General features: G+C 53.3%; 1 protein-coding gene across 1 annotated transcript in view; it reads right to left on the bottom strand.

Moving 5' to 3' along the window:
- Positions 1-222: 222 nt before the first annotated feature.
- The window catches only part of LOC137159887 (alpha-2-macroglobulin-like), a 32,376-nt gene continuing 6,932 nt past the window's right edge, over positions 223-25,666 (bottom strand). Inside the window, 28 exon segments of the mRNA XM_067558357.1 lie at positions 223-390; positions 1,374-1,415; positions 2,287-2,389; positions 2,799-2,867; positions 3,816-3,906; positions 4,116-4,243; positions 4,564-4,782; positions 5,851-6,074; positions 7,005-7,170; positions 9,036-9,110; positions 9,438-9,594; positions 10,635-10,719; positions 12,700-12,876; positions 13,320-13,403; positions 13,997-14,048; positions 17,704-17,825; positions 18,513-18,639; positions 19,235-19,463; positions 20,086-20,203; positions 20,787-20,883; positions 21,440-21,679; positions 22,620-22,790; positions 23,253-23,402; positions 23,842-23,939; positions 23,942-23,974; positions 24,989-25,052; positions 25,419-25,453; positions 25,456-25,645. Of these exon segments, the coding sequence (XP_067414458.1) occupies positions 365-390; positions 1,374-1,415; positions 2,287-2,389; positions 2,799-2,867; positions 3,816-3,906; positions 4,116-4,243; positions 4,564-4,782; positions 5,851-6,074; positions 7,005-7,170; positions 9,036-9,110; positions 9,438-9,594; positions 10,635-10,719; positions 12,700-12,876; positions 13,320-13,403; positions 13,997-14,048; positions 17,704-17,825; positions 18,513-18,639; positions 19,235-19,463; positions 20,086-20,203; positions 20,787-20,883; positions 21,440-21,679; positions 22,620-22,790; positions 23,253-23,402; positions 23,842-23,939; positions 23,942-23,974; positions 24,989-25,052; positions 25,419-25,453; positions 25,456-25,645 (3,372 nt within the window). The 3' untranslated portion in view covers positions 223-364.

Raw genomic sequence — 25,666 nt, forward strand, 5'->3', positions numbered from 1 at the left:
TTACAAGTATAATCGCGCACTAGTCTCTAACTGGAAAAGGGGAGGGCTATTGGACAGAATGGGGCTTAGCAGATCTTTCCCCACAGACCCTTTTCCTCCTGGCTGGCTGTGCGGGGCAGAGCCCTAGCAGGATGGGACATACCTAGGCCTGAGACGTCCTGGGTGTTAAAGCTGTGATCTGGGGCTGAACAGGGCTAAGGGAATAGAGGCCAGAGCCATTGCTTAGGTTGGTGGATTCATTTATTTGTGATGTTCATTTCCCTCTTCTTGCTGCTGTTTTCTCTCGGTCGCTCCATCCAACCCCTCAGCCTGCACAGGGGATAAGCAGGTGGGATGCAGGAGGCTCAGACCATGACTCCATCCCTCACACGTTGCTCTGCTCGGCTCCCACTGTGAGGGGAAAAGGAGAGGGAATGGGAGGGGGCTAGAGAAGAGAATCGCTGCTCCTCCTCAGGCCTGGACACAGAGCCAGCAAACACCTGCAGGGCTGGGCACGGCTGCTCCGCCCCAGGGAGCGCAGCACGGCCAGGGCCCCAGCCAGGAGATTCCATGGCCCCGACCTCTCCCCACCAGGGGCCTGGCTCAGCTGCCATCCACATGGAGCGTTTCATAGTGCTGGGGGTCACAGCACAGGATCCAGCACAGGTTGGCATGAGAGCTGTTCCCTGCTGCGTCTGACACTGCAGAGCGGCCATGTGCCAGGAGACAGCACAGCTGGGATGGACGTGGGGCCACAGGATCCTTGGAGCCATCAACGTGCTGAGGCTCAACTCCAACATTTGCTTTGGGGGCCAGGTGCTGATCTGGGGAGCACGTTCTCTCCCCGCCCCTTTGTTCCTATGGGACCCAATGCAGGATGGAGTGAATCCATTTACACAACAGCCGTCAGCGCCAGGGGCAGTGAGCTCAGACCCAACTGCTGGGGAAAGGGTGTAAAAAAGCTAAGCTTTGGCAGCAGGCTGAGTGGTCTCAGACACTATTTGATCCGAGCTGGGACAGACCCTCTCTGAAAACCTCACATAAAAAAGCGACCCTGTGCGAGGGCAGGGACTTCTTGGCTCCGATTGGGCAGAAGCCCTCGCCCCGTCCCAGGAAGAGCCTCTCACACACCACTGCAGTGACACCCTTTCAATATGGCTCATGAGGCAGAGGCTGCAGGAGGGAGCTGTGTAAAGGGAGGGATGAAAGGAGCATCTGTCCCTGGGATAAGCCGAGGGGCCATCAGTGCAAGGCCCAATCCGCTGTGCAGGGGAGAAAAGCCACCAGCTCCGACTGCGGGGGGTACACTGCCGGAGATGAGCACTCGCGGTGCGGAGTAGATCTGGGGGTGCTGCGAGCAGGAAGACGGGAGGAAATGGCTCTTCATACGCTACCTTGGCGGCAGGGGGCGCTGTACTCAGCAATGGCGAATTCATCTGGAGGACACAAGGGAAGAGAGACGTGAGCAGGGCTGCGTGAGACCCAACCAGGGCTGCGCACACGGGGCGCCGAGAGAGGCGCGTCCACCAGGCCCTGCAGCAGAGAGCTGGCACCGCACCAGGCAGGCTCTGCAGAGATCTCCGCAGCAGGGGAGGGAGCCCCGTCTCCAGGGGCACTCGGGGAACCTCCGCTGGGCTCCATGGGAAGAAGGCAAAGGTCACCCCAAGCCTACAGCGCAGCAGGCATCTCCGGCGGGGCTGTGCCAGGTGCCCTGTGACCGTTTGCACACTTCGTCTGCCACACGACAGCCGGGTTTGCCGCTGGGCTCTGGTTTTGTCACCCCGATTTCTTAGCTGGGGACGTGGAGGAGTGAACGTGCCTCCCCCAGGTCACACACACAGAGCTGGTATCTCAGGGCAGGATCTGAACCCAGGACCCTCCCAGATCCCCCTGGCTCTAACCCACTGGGTTGGCACCTTCCCTCTACAGGGCGGGAGGGGTCTGGGGCCCATGGTGTGAGCATGGGGCCAGAGGAGGATGCTCCTTGCCCATAATCCCTGCGTCCCCCACATTCTCAGCTGGGAGTGGGGAGATGCTGCTGAGAACAGGCCCGTTGTGCCCAGAGATGTGAGTGGGAGCCCCGGAGGGGACCCCAGTGGGGACATTGTCTGCGTGGGGGAAGCCAGCGTGAGGCATGGTGGCAGCAGGGCCGTTCGGGTTGGAAGCAGGAGGAGAAGCGAACGGGGTTTGCCCTTGAACCTGCATGGGCATCGCTGAGCAGTTCCCCCGTGGTTCTGCCTGTGGCCTCTCCCCTCCCTGAGACAGGCCCACGGGGCTAACGTCCCCTAGCCCTGCCCCCACACGCACCCGTCTCGTAGTAGTCGTAGACTTTCACCGGCGCTGGCTTCAGGCTCTGCACGGGGAAGTCCTGCTCCACCGTGAAGGAGAAGATCTGAGTCACGTTGCTCACCTGGGAGGGGAAACAGACGAGGCTCAGGAGGCAGCTTGAGCCACCTCACCCTCTCCTTCCCCTTCTCCCCACCCGGTGTCTGCCCCATTGCTCCCCACCCAGGATCCTGCAGGCCCAGCACCTGCCCCCCTTGGCTGCAGGGCCTGGCAGGGATTCAGGACCTGAGGGAGGAGGAAGAAGCACCTTAGGTACAAGCTGCTCTCCCTGGTACCCGTAGGTGGGGGGAGAACCAGGCCTCAGCTGTGTATGTTGGGGGATCAAGAAGTGTTGGAGGGAAACGCTGGGAAGCAGCAGTTACTGCAGGGGGGAAATACATCGGTTTGTGTTTCCCAGCTAAGACTTGGGAGATCCCCTCCCTGGGGTACGTCAGGGGTGATTCTCCCCATCCTGGCCCCAGGTGGCCGCTCACCTGCTCCATGTACAGCAGCACGTGGTTGGTGCTCAGTTCCGTGCGGTGGATCTGGTTATGTCCTTCCAGCTGCCAGCAGCCCAGGGAGAGAAGCAGGATGTTACTGAGTCCCCCTTCAATCCACCCCAGAGCACTAAGGTAGGGGATGCTTTCAAAATTCGAGTCCAAAGCCAGAGGGGACCATTGTGATTCTCTAATCAGACCTAACCATGGGCGTATTTTGGGGAGACTGTGGGGGGGTGTTGCCCACCAAACTGCAAGCCTCAGACAGGCATGGAATTCTCCCCCCCCCCCCCCACGTGGCCCCATTGGCCTGACTGGAGCTACCCTTCCAAATACAGAAGTCAAATTACGCCTATGTATATAAGACCGGCCATAGAACATCCCCAAAAGTATTCCTGGAGCAGATCTTTCAGACAAACATCAAATTTTGATTTAAAAATGTTTCGTGATGGAGGAGAATCCACCAGGCCCTCTGTCCCCTGGTGCTGTAGGCAGGGGGTGGAGTATGTGGCCCCACCCAACTGCTGGACTGAGGTGTAAAGTGCAGCTCAGGGGCTGGGCTCCAATTAAAGGCAGCACCAGTTCCAGGATCGCCAACGCCCATCATACTGGCCTTGCCGTGCTCCCTGCTTCTCTAGCTCTTAGACTGACACTGTCTGCAATGCCAGGAGTCACTGCACAGAGTGTCCATGAGCCCCAGCCTGGAATCAGACAGGGAACGATTTGCTGATCCCGTAGGCTGGGAAATCTGCTGGTGAAAGACTGATCTGAAGTGGGACTCGTGACAGAAGTGGGGTGGGGGATTTCACACCCTTCCAGACTCCAGTAGGAAAGAAGAGATGGGGTCAGAAAGACGGGAGACATGGGGGGCCCTAACGCTGGAGATAAGACCAGGCTGCCCCTGCAAAATGAGGGGTTAGGGATTGGAGCTCACTGATGGCCAGATACCCCTCGGGGGGGCTGAAGGCAAGGGGCACTGATTGGTTGGGGCCTATACACAGAACGAGCTGTTACCCTCCTCACTGATGTCTTCACAGGGATGAATCCTGACAGCATCTTAACGTCAACAATGACCATGTTGGAGACGGGGCGTTTCCCTGTGTAGCTGGGAGACCAAGCGGGAAAGGAAACAAGGTTTAATACATCTCAGCACAGAGCTGACGCACCTCAACCCTGACAGGCATAGGTGGAGACCCCCCTGACCTGCAGCATCTCCCACCCCACCTGCTTCCTGCTAGTCCACTGCAAGCTCCTGGAGTGACTCGTCCCTGGCCCTAGGAGCTCTGGAAGGCCCGGCCCCGCGAGGGGAGTTACCTGATGTTTATGGCGATGTCAAAGGTTCTGTGGGCCTTGGGCCCGTCACACGTCTCGGGGACCGTGTGCACCTGCAGCGCGAACGGCGCCTCTTCCGGCTTGGGAAGCACGTTGTACCTCAGGCTGGTCTGGAAGGGAATACACAGTTGTGTCTGTCTGTGTCCATCCGTCCATCTCCTCTCTGCTGTTCTCCACTATCTTCTTCCCCCTGCTCAGTTTCATTCCTTCCTTTCTCTCCTCTCTCTCTCTCCCCATCCCCCAACTCTCTGTCCATTCTCTCTCCTCCTCACGCCTTGTCCTATTTTATCCTCCTCTCCCCCATCTCTTCCAGTTTTTCCTTCCCTTCCTCCCCTCCCCACCTCACCCCACCCTGCCATCTCCAATGGGAATGTGACGGACTCCCGTCAGCAGTAGGCTCTGCCTCTCCGCCTGCCCCCGGGCCCCTCACCTGCACGTAGACACACCCTTCTCCGGTCACCGCTGTGCTGTACTCCCCTGGCACCTCCGGCAGTGCCGTGCGCTGGAGCAGCAGACGGTTCGTTTGATCCACCTGGAACTCGGCATGGAAGTCCCCTGTGGATCGCACGGTCACTGTGGAAGCGCCTCCGTCCTTGGTGTAGGTAGAGGCTCCGTATCGGGACAAGGCCTGGAGTGCCACCACTGTGTCCTGCCAGACAAGAGATGGGCCCAGCGCCCGAGGGGCGAGTGAGCCATTTCCATGGACCTGGAGTCCCCATCCCACCCACCCTTCCCGCATAGCGGTGCCCTGCTCATGTGGAGAAGGGAGACAGACAGGTCGGCTTTTCCCATGTTCATCCATTCTCTTCCCGTCACCAGCACAGGTCATTCTCCCTATTCCCTGGGGCCCAGATCCACCAAGGTATTTAGGCACCTATCGCCCATTGAAAGCAGCCAGGTGTCTAATACCTTTAGGAACCTCGGCCTCGGGGATCTGGTATCTCTGACACTCCACCAAAAGGAGCAGGGGGAAGATGCCACCCCCTCCCCTGAAGGACCAGCCTGAAAGGGCAGCTGAGGTCAGACAGACCAAGTGAAAGGGGAGCTGCCCGTGGCTCAGAAAGGACCAGTGAGGCAGCTGCCCTCCAGGTGGCTCGGTAATGGAGTACCAGAAAGTCTTACAGCCCTTTGGGTATCAAACCAGCCAGGGCAATGGCGGAACATGGGGCCAGTGACTGGTCCTGTCTAGAGAGGTCACTCCCGAGGTCCCAACCTCCAAGCACCAGCACGGCCTGCACTGCTCAGAGGGGAGACGGCACCTCCTGTTTGGTCCTCACGCAGGATGGCAATTCTCCCCTGTCCGTCCATCCCCCCCACCCCGCTGTGTCTGGCAGGGACTGGCGGCTGCTGCTTCTCTGGGGAGGCCTCAGATCCCGATCTGGATTGGCCTGGCTGGACGGGGTCAGTGCTGGGGGGAGCCACGGATGGCGTCGCACTCACGGGTGCTCAGGGCGACTCTTCTGCCCTCCGTACACAGGGCATCACTCATCTGGTCTCCTGCCTCATTAGTCCCCCGGGGCCTGTGGGGATCTGATGTAACCATGCTCCGTGCGCTGCCTATCCCAGGATCTAAACCGTACAGCCAGGGCACTGTGTCCCCATCCCCGCTCCAGGGAGCCGCCCCATCCCCCCGGGTTACTTGTCTGTCTCCTGCCCTGTCCTGTCTGCCTCCCCCTCCTGCCCTAGGGGTCTGAGGCCAGGGAGGGGAGCGGCTCACCTGGGTGGAGGAGAAGCCCCCGTTGGGATTCTGCTGCTTGCTGATCCACTGTGCAATGGGAGCGGCTAAGGACAGGTCTCCTTGGGATGGCGCCGGCTGTGTGGTGAGGTAAGCGAGGAGCACGTAGGACGTCATCTCCACCTCGGCAGAGGGAGCGCGGGGGTGATAGAAGGGGAGATCGGCCTCCTGCTGCTTCCCGGGCCTCCGCCAGTGAACGGCGCCGTCTGCGGTGGGAGAAGGGAACCGGGAGGGGAGAGCAGAAGGAAATACAGATGCTCAGGACATGCCCTTTCTAAGGGGGTTATTGACCTGCTGGTGCGGGCGGGAGACCAGAGCCCCCAGGTTTGTCTGGCATGTTGGCATGAGACATGAAAGGATGAACTAGCTCCTCACTGGCTGATCTGGTGGATTTATACAAACCTCGTATACAGACACTCAGCGACGTAGCAGGCTGCCACCCCTGTGCCTATGTCCCTTTATCTTAGGAGCTGACAGCCCAGCAACAGACAGTCTCAGGCGTTCCTGGGCTTGCTGATCCAGGAAGTGAGAGGTGGCTAAGAGAGCCCAGCCTGCAGGCGCTCCGGGCCGAAGGGTTACCGCAGTGGTGATCACACCCCACTCCAGCGGGGCAAAGGGCCTGTACGTCCTTGTCTGAGCAGCACAGTCCCAGTTCATGGGATTTCCTGGGACATCAGGGCCTTACCTTGGGCCCCCCAAATGATCTCTTTTTTCACTTGATCAGTGCAAACATGAGGCTTTTCCTCTCTGGCTGTCTCTTGCTGGAGGGAGCAGGCTTTACTCTGCTGGGCAGGAGCAGTCGCTGCCAAGGAACGAGCGTCCGGCGCGACGAGCCGTGTTTGGATGAGGAGTGGCGCTGAGCAGTGAAGACAGCAGCAGAGCTGTGCTATGGCGCAGTGGGAACGGTACCTGTGAGCAGGGTTTCTGGATATGCTCACTCTCCGCACTGAGGTGGAGGGAGGGAAGCCCCCCAATACACCTGTGTCACTGCAAAGTCAGGCCCCGGCAGCCCCAGCCCCAGCTCATGTTTTTAAAAAATTCCCTTTGTCTTTAGATGAATATTTCAGCACCTTAGAAAAGTGGGGATGTAAGGCAGTGGGTGCAATGCAGGAGAAGGGCCCGTTGGGAACTCTCACCCTCTTTCACAGCTTCCTTGTCAAGCGAGTCCAACAGTGCCCTGCGCTTCTCCTCCTTCCCCGCCAGGGCGAAGGCGTAGGCCAGCAGCGCCCTGGTGTACACGTGGTTTCCTCCGCGCTCCGCGGCCGTCTCCAGACAGAATAGAGCGTTTCGGACCACAGAGTGCTGGGGGGAGAGAGACATGCTCTGAGAGGGAGGGGAGGTTGCCATGGAGTGAATTCTCTCTGTGAACTCAGCGAGCAGGAAACAACATGCACGTTTTCCATTTATTGAAGTATTTTTTCCAGACTTTCTGACACACGAGTAACTCTAAACAATAACTGGTCTTTCGGGGCCAGATTCCCCAGGGCACGCTGTCGCTTTCACCTCTCCAGCAATGCACCGTGGCTGGTTTGCATCACTAGACCGGCACCAAGCACCCAGAGCCACCAGTGAGTCTGGCCCTGTACATTTGGTGACTGGCGATGCTGTACTGCAGAACCCGGCTCTTTGCATTCGTCGCATGGTCACTCCGCACTGACACACATTGGAGAAGCAAAGCTGGGAATCAAACATTTCCAGTAATGACGTTCCAAGGGACAACAATGTGCAGCGTGACGGCCCCTCTGTGTTTTTGCAGTGGCTGAGAATGGAAAGGCCAGAAGACAGCCCCATTTTGAGAGGCTCGCAACTTTTTCCAAATGTTTTGATCTGAACCTTCCCAGCCACTTGGTGTCTGCTAAGAGAGAGGTTCTTTCTGGAACGTGGGAGGGAATCAGTTCAGCCGGTTTTGAGACAGGAAAGCCTGAAAACAAAATGCCTTGGGGTGTACACACCCTCTAACTGAGATGGGCTTCACCACAACATCAGCTTTTCTGGATTAAATCCCGGGGATCAGGTGAGTCTAATGACAGTGGGTGGGAACTGGCTGCCACTTCCCCAGGACAGTGGTAACAAGCAGGCCATGCAGGACCACAGCCACTTTGCTTTGATCCCAGGAATAGTCCAGCCGCAGCCAGCACCACCACACATCTAACGCCGGGGCTAGACTCCAGTTGCAGAACTCAGCTTTTTTGGGCACAGCCTGGCACACATCCTCTCTGATTTGCCGACTGACAAAACCCTCCAGTTTTTGTGGCTTGCTTCCTCCCTTCTCTAGAGCAGCAGAAGCCCCGTGTCAGTGGCGTTACATCCGTACAGCGGTAGGGTGGATGCTCACTAGCTGCACCAGCGTAAGAGGTCCTCCCCCTGCAGTCCCACAGTGCAGCATTCCCTTCAGCAGTGACCCATCTCGTAACACTTTTGAACTCCACTGGCCAAGCGTCACGATGACCAGAAACCCACCTCACCGTTACCCAGTCCATACTCCATACTCCACAGCCACAGCTGTCCCTGCTGCTTGGTACCTTTGCCCAGGTGCTGAGTGAACGTTTCCCACAAGCAGAGCGTAAACTGCACAACAAAATGTTCCCACCAGGCAGGGTCGATGGAAGCAGCGCAGAGGACACTGGGATGCCTACCCCCAGGGCACCACACTTGTGCCAATCTGGCCCGATACATTGTGAACACAGCGCGCGGGCACAAGTGGCCCAGTGTGAACTCACTCCACCAAAACAGGCTTTTCGGTTGCACGCTGATGACAGAACTTTTACCAGTCCGACTTCCGGGCATGGAACAGACCTCACTGAAGGAGACCAGAAATCGGCCCTTGACGGGGACCATTTGGCAGGTGCCAAGGGGCTCAGTGGCGTTTAACCAGGTGTTAGATATCTGTGAAAACCTAAGCTGTAGGCTTGTAACAGAGAATCAAGCAAACGCCGCCTCCAACGTTTTAAATAAAGAGCATTTCAAAGGGTTAGAGATGAGACAGAGCCAGAGTCCCGGATTGGAAGGGAAGCAGCAGGCAAAGTCCAATTCCAGACCTGGACGTGAATGTAAGGGCTTCTCTGAGTGGATTTTCCCCATTTTTAAAGACTTCTCTCTAGGGATGGGAGGCTGCCGACCTGGGGGTCCCCACCAAGCCTGTGGCTTGAGGAGTTACAGGTACGTACGGTGATGGGCAGAGGTATCTCCAGTAGCGCGATGGTGATGTAGGCAGAGAGCGTGACCTCATCGTCCACCCCACCCTGCAGGGAACCAGAGAGAGAGACATTAACCCCGAAACCTCCCCCGTCCTTGCCCCTCCTCCCAGTGGCGTTCTACATCCCCGTTCTCCCCACACTATGGTAGCTTCCATGTATCTCCCCTCGTCTCCCTTCTCCTGCCCATGGTAGCTCCATGTACAGTATGATACATGCCTGACCTCGGCCCCTTGGCAGATCCCATCTGCCCCAGCTCCATGTGCTGAAGTGGCTGAGCTGTTCCCAGGAGTATTTGCTGGCTCTCTCCATCTCACTGGAGCCCTGTCTGGGTCCCATGAGGCCCACGGGAACCCAGCTGGGTGAATACGTCACCTTTATGGCGTTGTTCAGGAGTGTCCCGGAGCTGCGGAAGCAGCCGTTCTCCTTCTGCCGGCCGGCGAGCCAGGCCAGGGCGTCCTGGATGTGCTGCTCCTCTATGAAGATGTGGGAGCGGGCCTGCGCGAAGGACTTGAGCACAAAGGCTGTCAGCCTGCGACGGAGAGCGGCAGCGTGAGAGCTCCCTCCCATGTCCTGGGCCTGCTGGAGGGGACGGGTGCGGGGCATTGCCTGCCTGAGGGGAAGCAGCAGGGGCCAGAGCGCTGGTGGCCATGGGACAGGGAACCATTCACGCCCTCAGCCACCTCCTGAGATATAGCAGAGCCTGGGGGCAAGACCAGAAGTCGTCTGACTTGGCACAGAAAAGTACCCGTTTTAGGGAAGGGAACGAGCCAGCCTCCTGCATTGGTTTAAAATGGTTTGGTTTTCTTATTAAAAACCTGCATCACATGCCCCTAGCATCCCACTGGGGCGCTGGGGTCAGTAGTGACAGAGGGCAGAGCAACCCCTACAGAGCTGCCCAGCCTGTCTGTTCACCCTGCACACCATGCACTAAGCACTGAGGGGCTGTGATGGCTCCACCCTCTGTTACCAGCCCCCTCGTTATCCTGAGGCCAGTGGTGGCCAAACTGTTCCGGCTGAGGATCAAACACATCATTTCAGGAAGGTCACGTCTCCACACTCAGGGCTTTGGCATGGATTCTCTGCCCTCTCTGGCCCCCTCGCCCTGCTCAAGTAACACAAAGGGATCTGAAATTACCTGCAAGCCACCCAGCTGGGGAATCTTTGGCCGGCACTTTTACACCACCCCCCACGTAGCTGCTGGTACAGAGGGTGTGGAGAGCAAGTGGCTGGAGTGTGCCGTGTTCTGGCCACCCCTAGCTGATGTTTGGTCCTCAGGGACCTGTTGCCAGCTGGAGCAAGTCAGAACAGCCTCCAGGCTGCTCTAACCGGAGCTGAGGCAGGGAATCCGGGGGCTGTAAATGGTTATTAGTTCAGAATCGCAGGCCTTTAGCACATGAACTGAAGGAGATCTCCCTTCCCTAGCACCCCTCTTCATTCTCTTATCTCACGTCATCAGCTCTCGATCTCCTCCCCTCTCCTCCGTCCCTGCATGCTCAGCACCTGCTAACAATGGCAGGCATCAGGGTATAACAGCAGAAGGGAAAGAATTCAGCGGCGCTGAAATCTTACCAGGTGTTCCCTGGCTGCCCATGACGTGGCCCGAACGTGCTGTAGGAACCATCCTGGTGTTTGTAGTTCAGCTGCGTCTGGTAACCTGAAAGGAGAACGAAGGTGTGTTTTACTGCGCTGAAATCCAGCTATAGACTTCAGCCAGGAAAAGAGACTCTTCAGCCCTGTCTACACAAACATCCTGCTTTAATTGTACCAGCAGAGTTAAAGTGGTGTGACTGCCCCAGTGTGGGTGTAGTTACCCCAGTATAAAAGTGCTAATACCAGAATAGCTTGTTCCCGTATGGGGAGGAGGTAGAACTGCATCCACACGATTTTGGTAAAAATAGTTACATTGGTAAAAGCTGGGTTTACAGCGAGCTTTAGGCACAGAAGCAGCTCTGATGTATCCTAGCCAGCAGGGGGCAGTGCTGTGTGTGTCCACACACACACACACACACACCCACGTGCGCACACCAGTACACATGCTAGCTGGTCCTTCCCATTCCTAAACACAGGAACAGCTTCAGTCACTCAGCAGAGAGGCCTTGATCTGCTAATAAGCGTTAAATGAATCCACAGGCAGCAGGGTTATGATGTGCCTCTCTCAGCTCCTACACCAGGTTCAAAGGGCTTACATTCTCATGTTGTATTTCCTGGAGCCCCCCAAAGGCCCTCTCCCCATGCTATAAAAATTCCAGGGGGGGTTGAAAATATTTACTGGAGCTCTGCTCTGGACAGCTCCAGCTGAATGTAAGCCCTGGGGCTGGTCTGTTCTGAAAATTACATCAGCATAGCTGTGTCTCTTAAGGGTGGGAAAAACATAGTGAAACTGACCTAATCCTCGGTGCAAACGGTGCAAAGCTGATGGAAGAATTCTAGCATCAATTTAGCTACCTACAGTGATGGCAGGGGTGTAGTAAGTGTCTACACTTAAGTGCTACAGTGGCTAGTGCTAGCCTTAAACACAGGGGAGAGCCGTAAACCACAAAGAAATGGAGAAAGAGGAATAATCAAAGGTGTGAAAAACAAATCTGAAAAGTGAAAATGTGGAAATGGCCCCTGGTCACTCAGCAGCTCTGCCCCGTGTGTGCTCAGAGTCATGGCTACTGGCTTCACTGACAAAGGTCATGTCCACACTAGGAATAAGGGAGTATTACCAACATGTGCTAGCTAACACGTATTTAAATCCCAGCGTAGACAAGGCAGCTGTAGTTTCACATGTGTTAGCTGGTCGAGTTAACCCTAGCGAGGAGTCTAGAGTTTACTTTGATCAACTAACATGTATTAAAACTACAGCTTGGCTAAATGTGTTACAAATAAACAGATCTCCCCAGTAAAGACAAGGTTTAAAACCAGGCTGTGCTCCATTATACTGCTGCCAGACCTGCAGAACCAACCCAGCTCTTCTTCTCTGCCTGGCACGTCATCAGCAGAAATGTTAACCATGTCCATTGCCAGGGCCACCTGGGCATGCTCAGTGTCAGATTGACTGGTCAGTGTTGAAGTACACAGAGAGCCAAGACAGTGCGGCACTAGGCTGTGTCCTTCCTCCACATGGACCCGTCTTCTCCCATCGAGCACTTCCTGAGAGTAGAGCTCTCTGTGTTCCCAGATGTCACCCCAGATCCCAGCATGCTATCATACTATCGCACCCCTATTGGGAAGTGATCTATTGTAACACTGGCCATTAACGGGGTAACTACTCTGAGCAGCTCCTGGGAAGGGGAACCTCTGACCCCTGGTGAGGTGGGAAGGAATGTTGGAGGTACCAGGTCAAAAGTGTATGACGAGGGGTCAGCTGTTAGGGTGCTGCCAATGCACTGGTGGCTAGGAAAGGCCAATAGGCCATCTGGGGAGCCGAGTCTGGTTTGCTGAGGTAAGAGTGAATCACCAGTGGGCTCACAGCCTGGAGAGCAATGGGATAACAGAGCTGGGAATGTAGATGTGTGGCCCCTCGCCCCTGAGAGACAGATGGCCCCCTCAGTCCATCCACCCTTCCCCATGGAAGCGTTGTCTGAGCCAGGCAGACACGAGAAGCTCCCAGCATGACCCTGGAAGAAGCAAAAGCCCCGTCTCTCCTCACCGCTGACTAAGTATCCGATGGCCTTGGATTTGGTCTCCTCACTCAGCTGGCCCGTCTTATTCAGATAGTCCAGGACGTAGATGTTGGGGGCGAACAGGACCATGTTCTGCTCCCCGCAGCCGAAGGGCATCTGGAGGAGCTGCTGCAGGTTCTGCATGGCTGTGCCCAGGATATCGCCTGGGGATGGAGACACAGGGAGTGAGTGCGGCACAGAGCTGGCCTGCGGATCACAGCTCGCTGCAGAGCACGGGTGCTGGTGTGAGAGATCCCGAACAGACTTGTGAGAGCACAGGTCACGGGAGGGAGAGAGACACACACACACACAGAGAAAAGAGGAGACAGAGGAATGTTCTCTGAGAGAGACGGGACACAGGAAAGAGCACCGCGACGGGCGTGCTGCTGGAGGGACAGACGGGAGCTCTAGCCTGGATGAAGAGCTGGAGAAGTGGGCACGGAGGCAGAGGTGGGGGAAGGAGGGAGGGAAAGGAGGTGAAGTGCTGGCAAGAGAGGACAGCAGTGGGCAGCTGGAGGGATCAATGGAGGGGGCTCTGCCGGCTGCGCACAGGGTGAGGAGTGGAACGCGTGGTAAGGCCGGGGTAGAGGCGGACTGCCTCACTTACCCAGCACGGAGAAATAGGCTCTGGCCGAGCCCTGCACCACGTTCTGCGGGAGCCTCAGGGAAACTGGCTTCGGCGCTGTCTTTTCTGGGGGAAAGTCAGACAGACGTGATTGCAGGAAAATCCCCCTGTGCGGCAGTGAATATCCCCCCTCTCCCCCCAGCACAGGAGCTGGGACACTGCCCCTGGCCCTGCACAAGGTCTCCCTGCCTTTAGCCCCTCCATTCCTCCATAGCTTCATAGTGATCCCCCCACCCCGTCCCCAACTCCCCTCTCAGGCCAGGATCCCCTCACCTGCCTGCCCAGCCCTCCACACGCAGTGAGCTGCCACCCCGCGGTGAGACCAGGGAACTGCAGTCTCCAGCTCTGTCTCTGCACCTTCTAGTTGGTCATTTCACTCCACAGACTCAGAGAGTGAGAGAAGGGAAAAGCCCCATTAAATCCCATCTAGCCCAGCCCCCAGGACCCGGGCCAGGAACGTTCCCTAAGACCTACGCTTCCAGCCCTTCACCGTGAGAAACATTTCCTAGTTATCCAGCTGCATGTGTCCCACTTTGATCAGTTCCATATTACTGCCTGGAGGTAGCTCTTCCCCTCAGGGACCTGAAACTGTCTCCCTCCTTCCCGGGGGTATCCACTCTTTCCTTTCAGAGGCAGATCAGGAGGGGTGAAGCACTTACCAGCTGCACAGAGCAGGAAGTTGAAGGTCGTTTCCTTCTCAAGCCCCTCAGGCTTTGGGGTGGGGAGGAAAAGGGAAGAGGAAGGAAAATGAGAAAGGTGAGAACCTGCAGAGACACTGAGCCCCTGGCGGCAGAAAAACCTGTTCAAGGGTGATGGGCTGGAGGGGGGAGATGGGGAGAAAAGAAAGAAAGAAAGAAACTTGGAAATTCTCTTGTGATAATAATTCTTATAAAGCCACCAGATAATAGCTGGAAATCAGCTACTAACAAGTTACTGCCTCCTCACATCCAAGGGGAGGGTATTGCAATGTTATACCATGGGTGATTCGTTGCTGATATCACAGCGTAAAACGTGGGCATCCCGTGTTACACAGAGCGAACTTGCAGCTTTATACCATGTGCGGCTGCTGATAATGTGCTGTGATATTAATGATAATGCAGCGATGTAGGGGCTTGATCCTGGAAGGTGCTTATCTTTAAGTGCGTGTGAGGTCAGTGGGACAAATCATGTGCCTGAAGTTAAGCACATATTGACGAGCTTTGCTCGGTAGGACCACAGCGCTCGGTGCTGTGAAATGACACATTGTAACAACTGCATGGCCACATAGGAGTTCACCATTACACACTGTGGTCAATGAGTCCTGTATGGCTACAACGGGGATAGAACTCACTTCCTCCTGCTCCAAAGGCCAAGACCCCAGTGGCTGGAGCTAAAGAAGAAGCCCTGTAGTTTATTCAGCCACGCAACACAAGTCTGCCTAAAACTCAGGAACTAAATGTTGTCAAAAAAGAGGGTTAGTCGAAGCCATTTGTTTTTGGACCACACTCCTCTCCTGCAAATTTCTCTTCTGTGAATAAAAGGGTTTCCCTTTTTATTCCTGTTTTCCAACTTTTGCCAGGAGGAAAACAGTAACCAAATGTGAAAAGCGAGTGTTCCCTCACTTTCTCACACCTTAAAAAAAAAAAAAAACACCTTTTCCACCCTTTCTCCAATTGGAAAAGGTAAAAAGGTTTTAAAGCGTGTGTGTGTGGGGGGGGGGGGGGGGGCAGGGGGGGGCAGAATCCAAACGTTGAGGAAAGAAATAAAACATTAAAACACTAAAACAACGTTTGAGGTGGATATGAACATTTTTGTTTTGTTTCAAAATGTCTCTCCAAAACTAATCTGAGTGACAAATCTGTCACTGAGTGTCATTCTGAACATTTGCTCAGGAAATCCAAATGCACTGACCAAAGATTTTGTAAAGATTTTTTTTCTGGTGGAAAATTCATTGGGGAAGAAGAATCCCATTTTCCAACCAGCTCAAACTCCTTGTCAGCCTGGCATGCATAGATGAGCGTTTTGGATTCCAGGCAGTAGAGCGCGGTGGTGCACTGGCCAGTTCACTAAAATAACCGGGCATGATCAGCACACCCCCCACAACTGCAGTTAAAGTTACCCTTTGGCGTCTGTTATTTTAAGCCCAATTTTCACCTTCTTCATAATTCTGAGAAAAACAATCCCTGTGTTTACAGAACTGTCAGATCAGCTCAAACTGAAGTCAGTCATTTCCACTACTCTGAGGGAAGCGAAGTGAATCTTTCTTCAGCTGAAGAGACTTAGAAATCACTGGTTTTGGAATTTTTTGTGCAGCATCTCACAGGTCTTTGTGTCTCTACTTATCGAAAAAGGAGCCAAGTAAGAATTCGACTTTCACTTGGAAAATAGGCTAATGTTAAAGCAAAAGCCATGCAGATTTACTGTAACATGACAGAATCATAGAAAGGTAGGTCTGGAAGGGACTTTGAGAGGTCATCGAATCCATCCTCTCATAATGTGGCAGAACCAAATAAGCTTTGACCATCTTTGACAGGTGTTTCTCTAATTGTTCTTAAACCTGCAATGGTGGAGAATCCACAACCTCCCCAGGTGACCTGTGCCAGTCCTCAGCTACCCTGACAGTTAGACAGCTTTTCCTAGTATCTCACCAAAACTCCCTTGCTGCAATCTAAGCCAATTACTTCTTGATCTCCCATCCGAGGACATGGAGAACGGTTGATCACCATCCTCTCTGCAGCAACATATTTGAAGACTGTTATCTCGGTCCCCCTCAGCCATCTCTTCCTCAGACCAAACCTGTCCAGTTCTTTCAGCCTTTACTCACAGGCAGGTTTTCTGAACCTTTGGTCATTTTTGTTGCTCTGCTCTGGACTCTCTCCAATTTGCTCCTGTCTTTCCTAGGTGCGGCACCGAGAACTGGACACAAGATTCAGTCTTAGCTCGAAGCTTACAAAGTGTTTTTCTGGGTTGATATCATAATGCGAATTGTGTCTGAAAAAGTGCCTTACTGAAAAAGTGGGATGCATTTCTGTAACTTGGAGAGGAGCTGCAGAGTTAGATGATGTGTTACTGCTGACATCACACTATGTACAAATGATGAATGCTTTCCTACAGCGGAGAGAGGAGTCGCCTTACGCTGGCATGTGGTATTGCTCAGAGCAGACTATGTAACAAGTATCACTGCTTTCCTAGTACACAGAATAGCTACAGAGGGTTTTATTGAGTTGAGGCTGGTTGGGTGTCATGTCAAAAAAAAAAAGGGGAAAGCCATGGATTGCTCATTAGAAGATACTGTAGGAGACACACATTTATAGAAAAATATACCAAAAAAGTCATTGGCTCAGATACCTTGAGCTTCTTTTTAAATTATGCAACCAAATAATTTAAAATAAACAATGATAATTCACTAATAAATGAAAAACGTTTTAAAATGTGGTCACTCTCCTGTATTCCATTACACTGGTCACATACAGGACAAGATTTGTTACTGTTCCTGGAAGTGTCCTACTCAGGAATGGGTTTACAAGTAGATCTGAGAGAAATTTTGTATAAAAGCTTTTTTTCCGCTGTAAAATGCAGATTCGGATTGACCAAAACATTTCTCAAATTTCTGCTAAATTCACCAAATTGTTTCAGTTAAAAAAAAAATCAAAAATTTTGTTTGGACATTTTCTAAACAAAACAATTTGATTTTTCAATTCAGAATTACTTTTTTTGTTTTGAATTTTAGTTCGATTTTATGCTGAAAAAAGGTAAAAATTTGAAAAAGAAACAAAATGGTTCATGTCAGGTCATATCAAATATCTTGTTTGACTTGTACTGAAAAAGTAAAAAAAAACGTAGTTTCATCAAAAAAACCTGAAACATTTTCATTGGGTTCACCCAAAATGATGATTTTTCAGTTTGGCCAGTGAACCAAAAGATTGGTTATTCACACAGCTCTTCTTACAAGCACTGTGATCCAGACCGACAGCTGGTATAAATCCACAAAGCTGCATAGAAATTAATGGAGCTATGCCAATGTACACCCGCTCAGGGCCTGATCCCACGATTTGTTATGGACAAAACCTAAAGTCATAGTTTCTGTCCCAAAAGACATGGCCGTGACAAACGTATCGCCTTTGCTTACTACTTCAGTCACACTGTAATGAGATGCCATTGTTGTCCTGTAAGAGGCTATGCAGCATTATAGTTTACACTGGCCGATGTAGTGAGCTATCACTGCGTCCCTTTACAGCGTTAGAGAATGTGTTATTGCTGTGGTGGTATTAAGTCAATATGGCTTTCCTATAAAGCAGAGGAGATCTGCAGCATTATATCAGTTGTCATGATGCAGCAGTGAGTTACCATGACTTCTCACTACCACAGGACTAAGCGGCCCACCTACCTCCACTAACAGCTGTTTGATCACCGTGTCCTTCCGCCCTTCGTCCAGGGTCTCCACTACCTCGTTCCCACAGAGCAGCTCTGACTTCAGGGCCTCAGCGCTCACTGAGAAATTGACATGACCTGAAACAGAGAGAGACAAGGGTTCTGCCAGGCACTGCAGCCACAGGGTGCCAGCGTCATTCCCATGGTGCTCCGCGTTGCGGCACCGTTGATTACATGGAAAGCTCTCTAGAGAGGGCAGAGCGCAAGTCACACGCAGGCTAGCACGTTAGCACAGCCCTGCAGCAGCCTTCCAGCCCCTTGGCTCCAGTGGCTACATCGAAAGGGGCTGGGGACAGAGGAGAGGAGGGGAGTGCAGGGGCAGGTCTTCCGATTCTGCTGCCCAGACCCCGGCAAGGTTTCAGAGCCACCAACGATTTCACAGCCACCCACTTCCTTATCCAGCAATTTCAGACCCAACCAGTCCGTTAATCCAGGTATTATACAGCCTCCATCACAGTCGTGTCTGAGCACCCCCCATAAATGGATGAATGCATTATTCCTGTTTTACAGATGGGGAAACTGAGGCAAAGAGACACTGACTTGCCCAAGAGCTGGACACTGAGCCCAGGTCTCCTGAATCCAGTCCAGTGCCTCAGCCACAAGGCCGGCCTTTGTCCTCTCACAGCAGACCAGTCCCTTCCAGAGAGGTTGGAGCCATCCAGTATCTTATCCAGAAATTCTGGAGCCACTTGGTTCCTCAAGAGAGGTTTTGGCGCCATCCATTAGTCCCTGATCCTGAGATTTTGCAGTTGCCAGGTCCCTTACCCAGAGATTTTGGAGTCACAGCCCAGGACACGGTTTTCCGTTTGTTCACACAGAGACAATAAGATTCTTCTTCCTTCTCCACAGGGGTGGCCCGGAAGTCGTCAGATGAAGCCAATGAGATGCTGACCTGTCAGTTGTGCAGAGAGGTGTCGTCAGGCAGGGAGAGAGAGGGGTTTGAGAGGGCTGGGGGTAAATGGAGATTTGGACAGTGCAGGGGAGGAGACGGGGCAGGGAGTCTGGGGGCTGACAGGTTTGCGAGCTGCAGATATATCTGCGTCCACCTTCCTGTGCGGCTGAAGGCACCTGTCCTTAGACCTCCTGTGCCGATCTCATGACCCATGGCAAGCAAGGTAGCTGGGGTGACCGCACACTGCGCATCACCGCTTACTCTAGTGGAGACTCCTGGCTTCCCGGAGTGGGCACCGGTGCTGGGCCTTGGCCTCATGCCACGCAGCACTGCACACATGCACTGCAGCCGCTGGGAACTCGCAAACCTGTCAGCCAAACAGATTCCTTCTTTCATAACGCCCACTCTGTACCCTGTAGTAACGCACGCCTAGCAGCCAATCAGATTCCTCCTTTCCAACACCCATTTCTTACCACTGTAAACGACACTTTCCTAGGGGCCAATCAGCTGCCTCCCCTGGACGGGGAGCAGTGCTGGAACTGACCCTGTGCTCTCCTCCCTGCCCCCGCTGAGCAAAGGTGTGAGTGTCCCTTACCCTGATGCAGCGGCTCAGGTAGCTGAAGACCGTGGCCTTTAGCGTGAAGGCCTCGCCGCGCACCACGGAGTAGGGCAGGGTGAGCTCCACGAAGAAGGGCTGGAAGGCTCTGAGGGACACGGTTGGGGACAGGCCGAAGCCAGTGTCACCTGAGGTGCAGAACGCGTTGGCTTTCCATTCTGTGATGGTGTCGGGGATGGTCACGGCCAAGTCGGCACTTCCCACGGGCCTGGTGACAAAACAAAAACGAGGAGCTGGGGGAGTTTTCCTGGCTTTGGGGGGAACAAGTGTGTCCCTCACAGGATCCCGAATACCTCTGCCCTTTCTAACTGCAGGGTCCCTCGTGAGCACCGGGCTGTGCAGGCTGGTTGGTTACTGTAGGCTCACCACTGAGCACTTCCTCCCACCCCATCCCATCCTATCCCAGCCCACATCCACTGCGCAGACAAATCACCCACGTAACTAGACTGGGGTGGGGTTCCCCAGTGAACAACAGAAAATCCCTCAGACACAGGGATATAGAACAGGATGAGATGCTTAGTTAATAGCCATGTCTGCACCAGAACTGGGACCACAAAGAAATTACACCTCCCTCCGACACACACACACTGCCCAGGCAGGTCACCTACTGCTGTACCACTTAGCGGGGGATTATCCATCGTGATCCGCACAATTAACGGTTACTTCCTGCCTTCTGTCTTCTATTTAACCGTCCTTCACTCTCATCTCTAGTCTATACTGTATCTGTCACAGAAGGATATAAGCGCCTCCCATGGCGTGTGAGCAACTTCTCCTGAGTGTCTGTGTAACCCAGTTGACCACACTCAGCACATCCCATAAAGATCACTTACTGCACTGTAACTAAATCCCAAATCCACGTCTCAGGGAAATACTTCCGGATGGTCTCCATTGGGCCCGCATCGATGTGATCCGCGTTGGTTAAAAACATTGGTTCAGAGAGAGAGTCTTCTTTAGACATTAGGGGTGCAGGGTGCAGCAAGGGGAGAAAGGACATAACTTAGACCTGTCTCTGCTGGCAACCAGTCATTCCCTTCCCCATCCCACTCCCAGCATCCTAAGTCTTTTTAGAACCACTTTAGAAGCCATTGAAAAAACATCTCTCTTGCCCTACGGTGATCTCAAACTGTTTGCTCTCTAAAGACTTCTGACCCCCTGACAGTGGTGGGATGGATGAATGTATTTATTCACCCACCCCCAATCCCAGACTGTATGGGAAGCCCAGACGTAATGACTGTGTTGAAGCAGCCTCTAGAGCCCTGCCTGTGTCCACTTCAGTATGGAATTCGCCTGTGGAACTCACTGCCCCAGGAAAGTGAAATGCAGTAGCTGAGTCAGATTCACAGGGGAAAAAATTGTGTTTGTATATGGCTAAGAGTAGCAGCAACACTAATGACACCTGCTAGGATTCACTTGATCAGGGATATCAGTCTTCCTGCTCCAGGACATAAGCTGATAAGAAGCCATAGACCAGGAAGAAATATGCCCCACAATACTGCACAGACAGATGTATTACAGAGGTTTTCCACCTTACTCTGAAGCAGCCACTGTCTGAAAAGGGACCCTGCACTAGAAAGACGAAAGGGCCGATCCAATATGGTCAGGATGCCAAATTTGTCTGATGTTCTATACTACGGATGGGGACATTGGAGTAGGGGAGTCAGTGATCTGATCTAGTGACTCTTCATTTCCTCTGGTGTAACTGAGAGCATAGTTAACATTAATATTTAGCCATCTAATCTCAGAGCTCTTCACAAGGCTGTGTAAGTATCATTAGTCCCCTTTTGCAGGTAAGAATATTAAGGCACAAAAAAGTGAAATGATTCACCCAAGTTCAAGTCGCTAGGAGAGCTGGGAATAGAGTCCAGATTTCCTGATTCCCAGTCCTAAACTTTCCCCCTGGGTTCACACTGCCTCTCCATTGAACCTGGCCCATTCTCTACTTCGTTTTTAATCAAGCACTTGTTGTAAGGTGGAAACCTGGAAGTGGAAATTGTCCTGTTCCAGGTTTAAACAGCTGGAACCAAATTCAACAAGATTTAGCAGCTGTTTTGTGCCAAGGCAGCACATCTACAGTAGGGGGTGCAGGGTGCCACTGCGTCAGTGTAGTTACAACAGTGCGCATCTCCTTCGCTGGGGCGCAAGCAGCTGGAAGTGGACCAGATTCCTATTTCAGGACTGACGTTAGTGGATTTCAGCCGGCATAGCTGAGAACAGAGCTGGTCCAACTGGTCTGTTCCATGCAGAGGAGAGGGTGAAAGGGAGGGGAGCCAGAAAAGCAGCTAAGAGGGGGTGTAAGCGGGGTAAGATAAAGTAGGCTCTCTTCCTGCCATTACCGGCATATGACACAGGTTCATGGTGCCATATCTGCACACAGAGTCTGGGCTTATGGACCTTGGTGCTGGTGAAGACTTTCAAACCCATCTCCTGTAAAGAGAGAACCCAGACAGCCATGTGGTAAAGTAAACCATGTGCCGGGACGTAAACAAGTCCTCTGGACTGGATCGGGATGTGACGGGCTTGTCACCAGAGCGGGGAATGGGTCACGGCAATGGCAGATACTGATGCCAGCTGAGATCACTAAGTCCTGAGAGGTCAGTGCCAGTGTGGCTGGCGGGAGGCTTGAAAGAAAACGGCTTTCCGTGTGAGTGAAAGGCGCCAGACCAACAGCTGGAGACGGCCGTCCTCTGTGTCCTCAGAGCAGGTTCAACAGAGGCATCGGCCGTGCAAGCTTCCGCCATGCACACAGCCCCTGCCGGCTTGCCTCAGCCCTGCCCTGGAGGGAGTTCGCTCTCTCTGGCCGGTCAATCCCCTGCCTCTCCGCTGAGATGCCTGACAGTCATTGCCATTGGGTAACTTGGGAGTGAGTCCCACCGGGAACAAATCTGAGATTCCGCAGGGCACCAAACCCGCACCAGGTGGGGCTGGGTAATTCTCCTGGGAGTTGGCTCACAGCAGCGCTCCGCCCGGGGTGTCTAGATAAAATGGGGGGTGGCACGTCACAGAGACCTACGCAGCTGGGATAGAGAGCGGTGGGGGGAGGGTCTTATTGACAAAATGGCTACAGAGGTGGATTTGCCCTTTCCTGGGCTCTATTTCTTTGTTCCGGCCTGTTGGAAGGTCTCCTTGCCATGTTTAAATTAGTGATGGGGACAGAGGCATTCGGTTCCCAATGCTGGGGTGTTTCCACCCAGGGTTTTCTGTCACAGCTTTATTTATTACCCCGAATGCCCAGGTTAACAAGCACCCAGCTAAGCTCAGACAGCGTCCACGGGATGTGACAGGGGTTTGGTCATCCAGGAACACGGTGAGGAAATATTCTGAACTAACAGTGATTTCAAACATTACGGGGAGACCTGGTGCTCACCTTGAGAATGCTGTAGGCGTCTCCTTCACCATCAGGATAAAGTGGACTGTAAATGAATCCGTTTAAAATAACGTTGTCGAGTTGCACACAAGGGTTATCGTCATCTTCCTCCAAATAGTGATCCTGGTAATTATAACCCCTGATCTCCTTCACCGGGAGCAAATCATACACCTGCGTGGACACGCCTCGATGTCAGTGACCACCGGCCAATAATAAGAAACCAGCCTGTCTGGCCCTAGTGATCCCAGGCAACTGTAAACTCCCAGTGACCAAGGGTGACCCTACAATAACAAACCCTCCAGTAAAGTAGCAGCATGTCTGACTCCAGGGATCACAGCTGACTTTTCCATAATAACCCAGTGTGTGCTGCTGACCAGTGGTCCTGCAATAGTAAATCAGTAGGTGTGGTAGTGTCCTCACAAGTGGCCCCAGAACAATAAACCACTAGGTGCAGCAATGGTTTTCATGAGTGCCTTACATAGATCAACCAGTGGGCGCAGACCATGTGCTGACGAGGGATGCTACGATTATAAACCAGGCTGCCCTGCCCTAGTTCTCACAAGTGAGTCTCTGCACTTTCCAGACAAGACCAGCTCTTGTGCTGGTTGATCACCGGACCAGCCTGGGACTTACAGAGCTGGGCGAGAGCTCGGCTTCAGGCTTCATGAGGAGGACGCTCTTGTCCACAGCGCGGACGGCGCACAGAGAGCCCGGGGAGGCTTTGACCCGGAGGTGAGTGTTGGAGGCAGGGAGGCCCTCGGCTGGTGAGAAATGCAAGTCGACCTGCAACCCCAGGAAAGGAGTTAGAAGAGCTACTGCTCCAGATACCTTCACACGCTGCCCCACAGCACAACCCAGTCCTGGCACCGCCACACAGCTCTGCCAGTGCCCCTCAACCTGCCCCACAGCCCCCCTGCTATTCCCCTCCTGGGCTCCCCACCCAGTCCTGCTACTGCCTCTCAGTCCTGGCCAATGCAATTCAGTCGTGACCAGCAACGCCCCCGGTAAGTCATTTCTGCTTCCACCCTCCACAATTCTGCCTATGCAAATTCGTCCTGATGTGCATTCATCTCTCAGATTCGATTGCTGATCCATGGTCAGTGCCCGATGGGCTCATGGAGCCATTGTACAACTCCTGTCTCCCTGGAAGTTCGCTGTTCCAGGTTCCACGGCTGGGCCATAGTCCATGGGGCAATGTGAGTTATAGGAACAGGACACCCACCTTATTGGCAAAGCAGTTTTCAATCTTGAAATCTTCGGAATTGGCGATAACTTCCCCGCTGGGTAAAGTGGTGTATACGAGTACCCCGGCCAGGGGGCGATGTCAGGCCCCACAAGGAGCCTCAGCTCAAATACTGGCAAACAGAGGGAGAGAGTCTAAGCTAGAGGCAATCAGCTCCAGGGCCACACACCTCCCTAGGTCCCTCATTATGGCTGCGACATTGGCCACCTGAAAAATTCGCTAACCGAGGTAGCAGTTTTGATGCATAACTGAGGCCTTTGACTCTTACTGCAGACACCTGGATTCAACTCCTGACGTGGGGTATTCAGGTGAGATGGGACTGGTGGATCTCAGCATGCCATCTAAATCCATATCTAGTGTCTGGCACAGTCCTCCTGGAGCGCAGGATCCCCAGCCCGTGCAAAAATGAAGGCGAGGGAAGAAGTGTGTGTTGTACAGTGGCTGTGTGCTGAGGGGCTGTGAGCACCCCAGGGCTGCAGAGGGGGTGGGATTCTACACATCTCTGCTCCTCAAGGTAGAATTTGCCCAACCAGTATGAAACAATCAAACTGGGAATCCCTTGAGTCTGACATTCATGAAATGAAATTGGTCAGGGGAACTGTGTGTGAAAGGGAGAGGGAGACAATGAATAATGAGAGGAGACGGAAAGAAAGTGAGAGAAAGAGAGGAGGAGAGAAGAGAAGAGAAGAGAAGAGAAGAGAAGAGAAGAGAGGAGAAGGGTGCTGTTCTTGGCACCTGTTTCAGACACAGCAGCTCACCCTCCCAGGACCCAGATACAGAAAGGGGCGGAGAGAGCTCACAATAAAAAAACACGTGTTTGGTGAAAAATGCAGAGGCAGGTCGACCCAAACATTTAACAATTTGTGTCAAATTCACCAAATCGTTTTGCTCAGAAAAAAAATCAGCAACAAATGAGAAGGTTTTGTTTCGACCTTTCCTAAATAAAAGGTTTAATTTTTCAATTCAAACAACTCTTCATTTATAATTTTCCTTCAATTTTATATATAAAAAAAGATTAAAGAAGCTCAAAAGTGAAATGTTTCAGTCCACCCCAAACAATGGTTTTTCAGGGTTCCTGGTTTGGCCAGTGAACCGGGAAATCAGTTATTCACACAGCTCTACTCACGTTCTCCATCCCCGACGGGACGCACCTCGGTGCCTGCCCTGATGATGCCTCCCTTGGCCATCACCTGCCCCGGGAAGAAGAAACCCTCCTGTCACGGGTGTCCTGGTGGAGGTGGGGGATGCTCACTGGGCAATGCCAGGCCTGGGGGTGGAGTGTCTATACCAATGCCTTCTTTTGGGGAAGAAGCAGAAGATCCCAGAGCCCCACAGAGTCCCAGACCCAGACTGGAGTTCCCTGGGACCTCAACCAAGTCAGAAACTATTCACTCACTGGCCACTTCTGCATTTCCTTCAGTGAGTTTTACATATAAATGTCAAGGTCAAGTGAACCTGGTCTCCAGGCAGTTTGGTGGCTTTGGATGTACATGGGCATCTGGCCTCCAGGGCTGTGTCACATGCATAGAGATAAAGGTCACTAGGTCCAGACTTACCAAATAGTAAAAGACGATTTCCTTCTCCCCTCCAGGGCCTCTGGCCTCAGGATATAGTGCACCTTGACCCCCACAGTGGAGCCACAGCTTAAAGTCTGAGACACAGGCTCGATTTTGAGAAAGCTCTGACTCGGAGAGTAAAACCGTGTTGCTCTGTGAACAGCCTTATCATACACAGGGGTGACCCAGTCACTGTCGTAACAGTTCAGTTCAGATTTGTGGTCTACCTGATAAAGAAGAACAGTGTC

Source organism: Emydura macquarii, unplaced genomic scaffold, assembly GCF_026122565.2.
Source record: "Emydura macquarii macquarii isolate MOO-44397 ecotype Brisbane River unplaced genomic scaffold, CSIRO-AGI_Emac_v2 contig_1982, whole genome shotgun sequence".
NCBI classification, from domain to species: domain Eukaryota; kingdom Metazoa; phylum Chordata; order Testudines; family Chelidae; genus Emydura; species Emydura macquarii.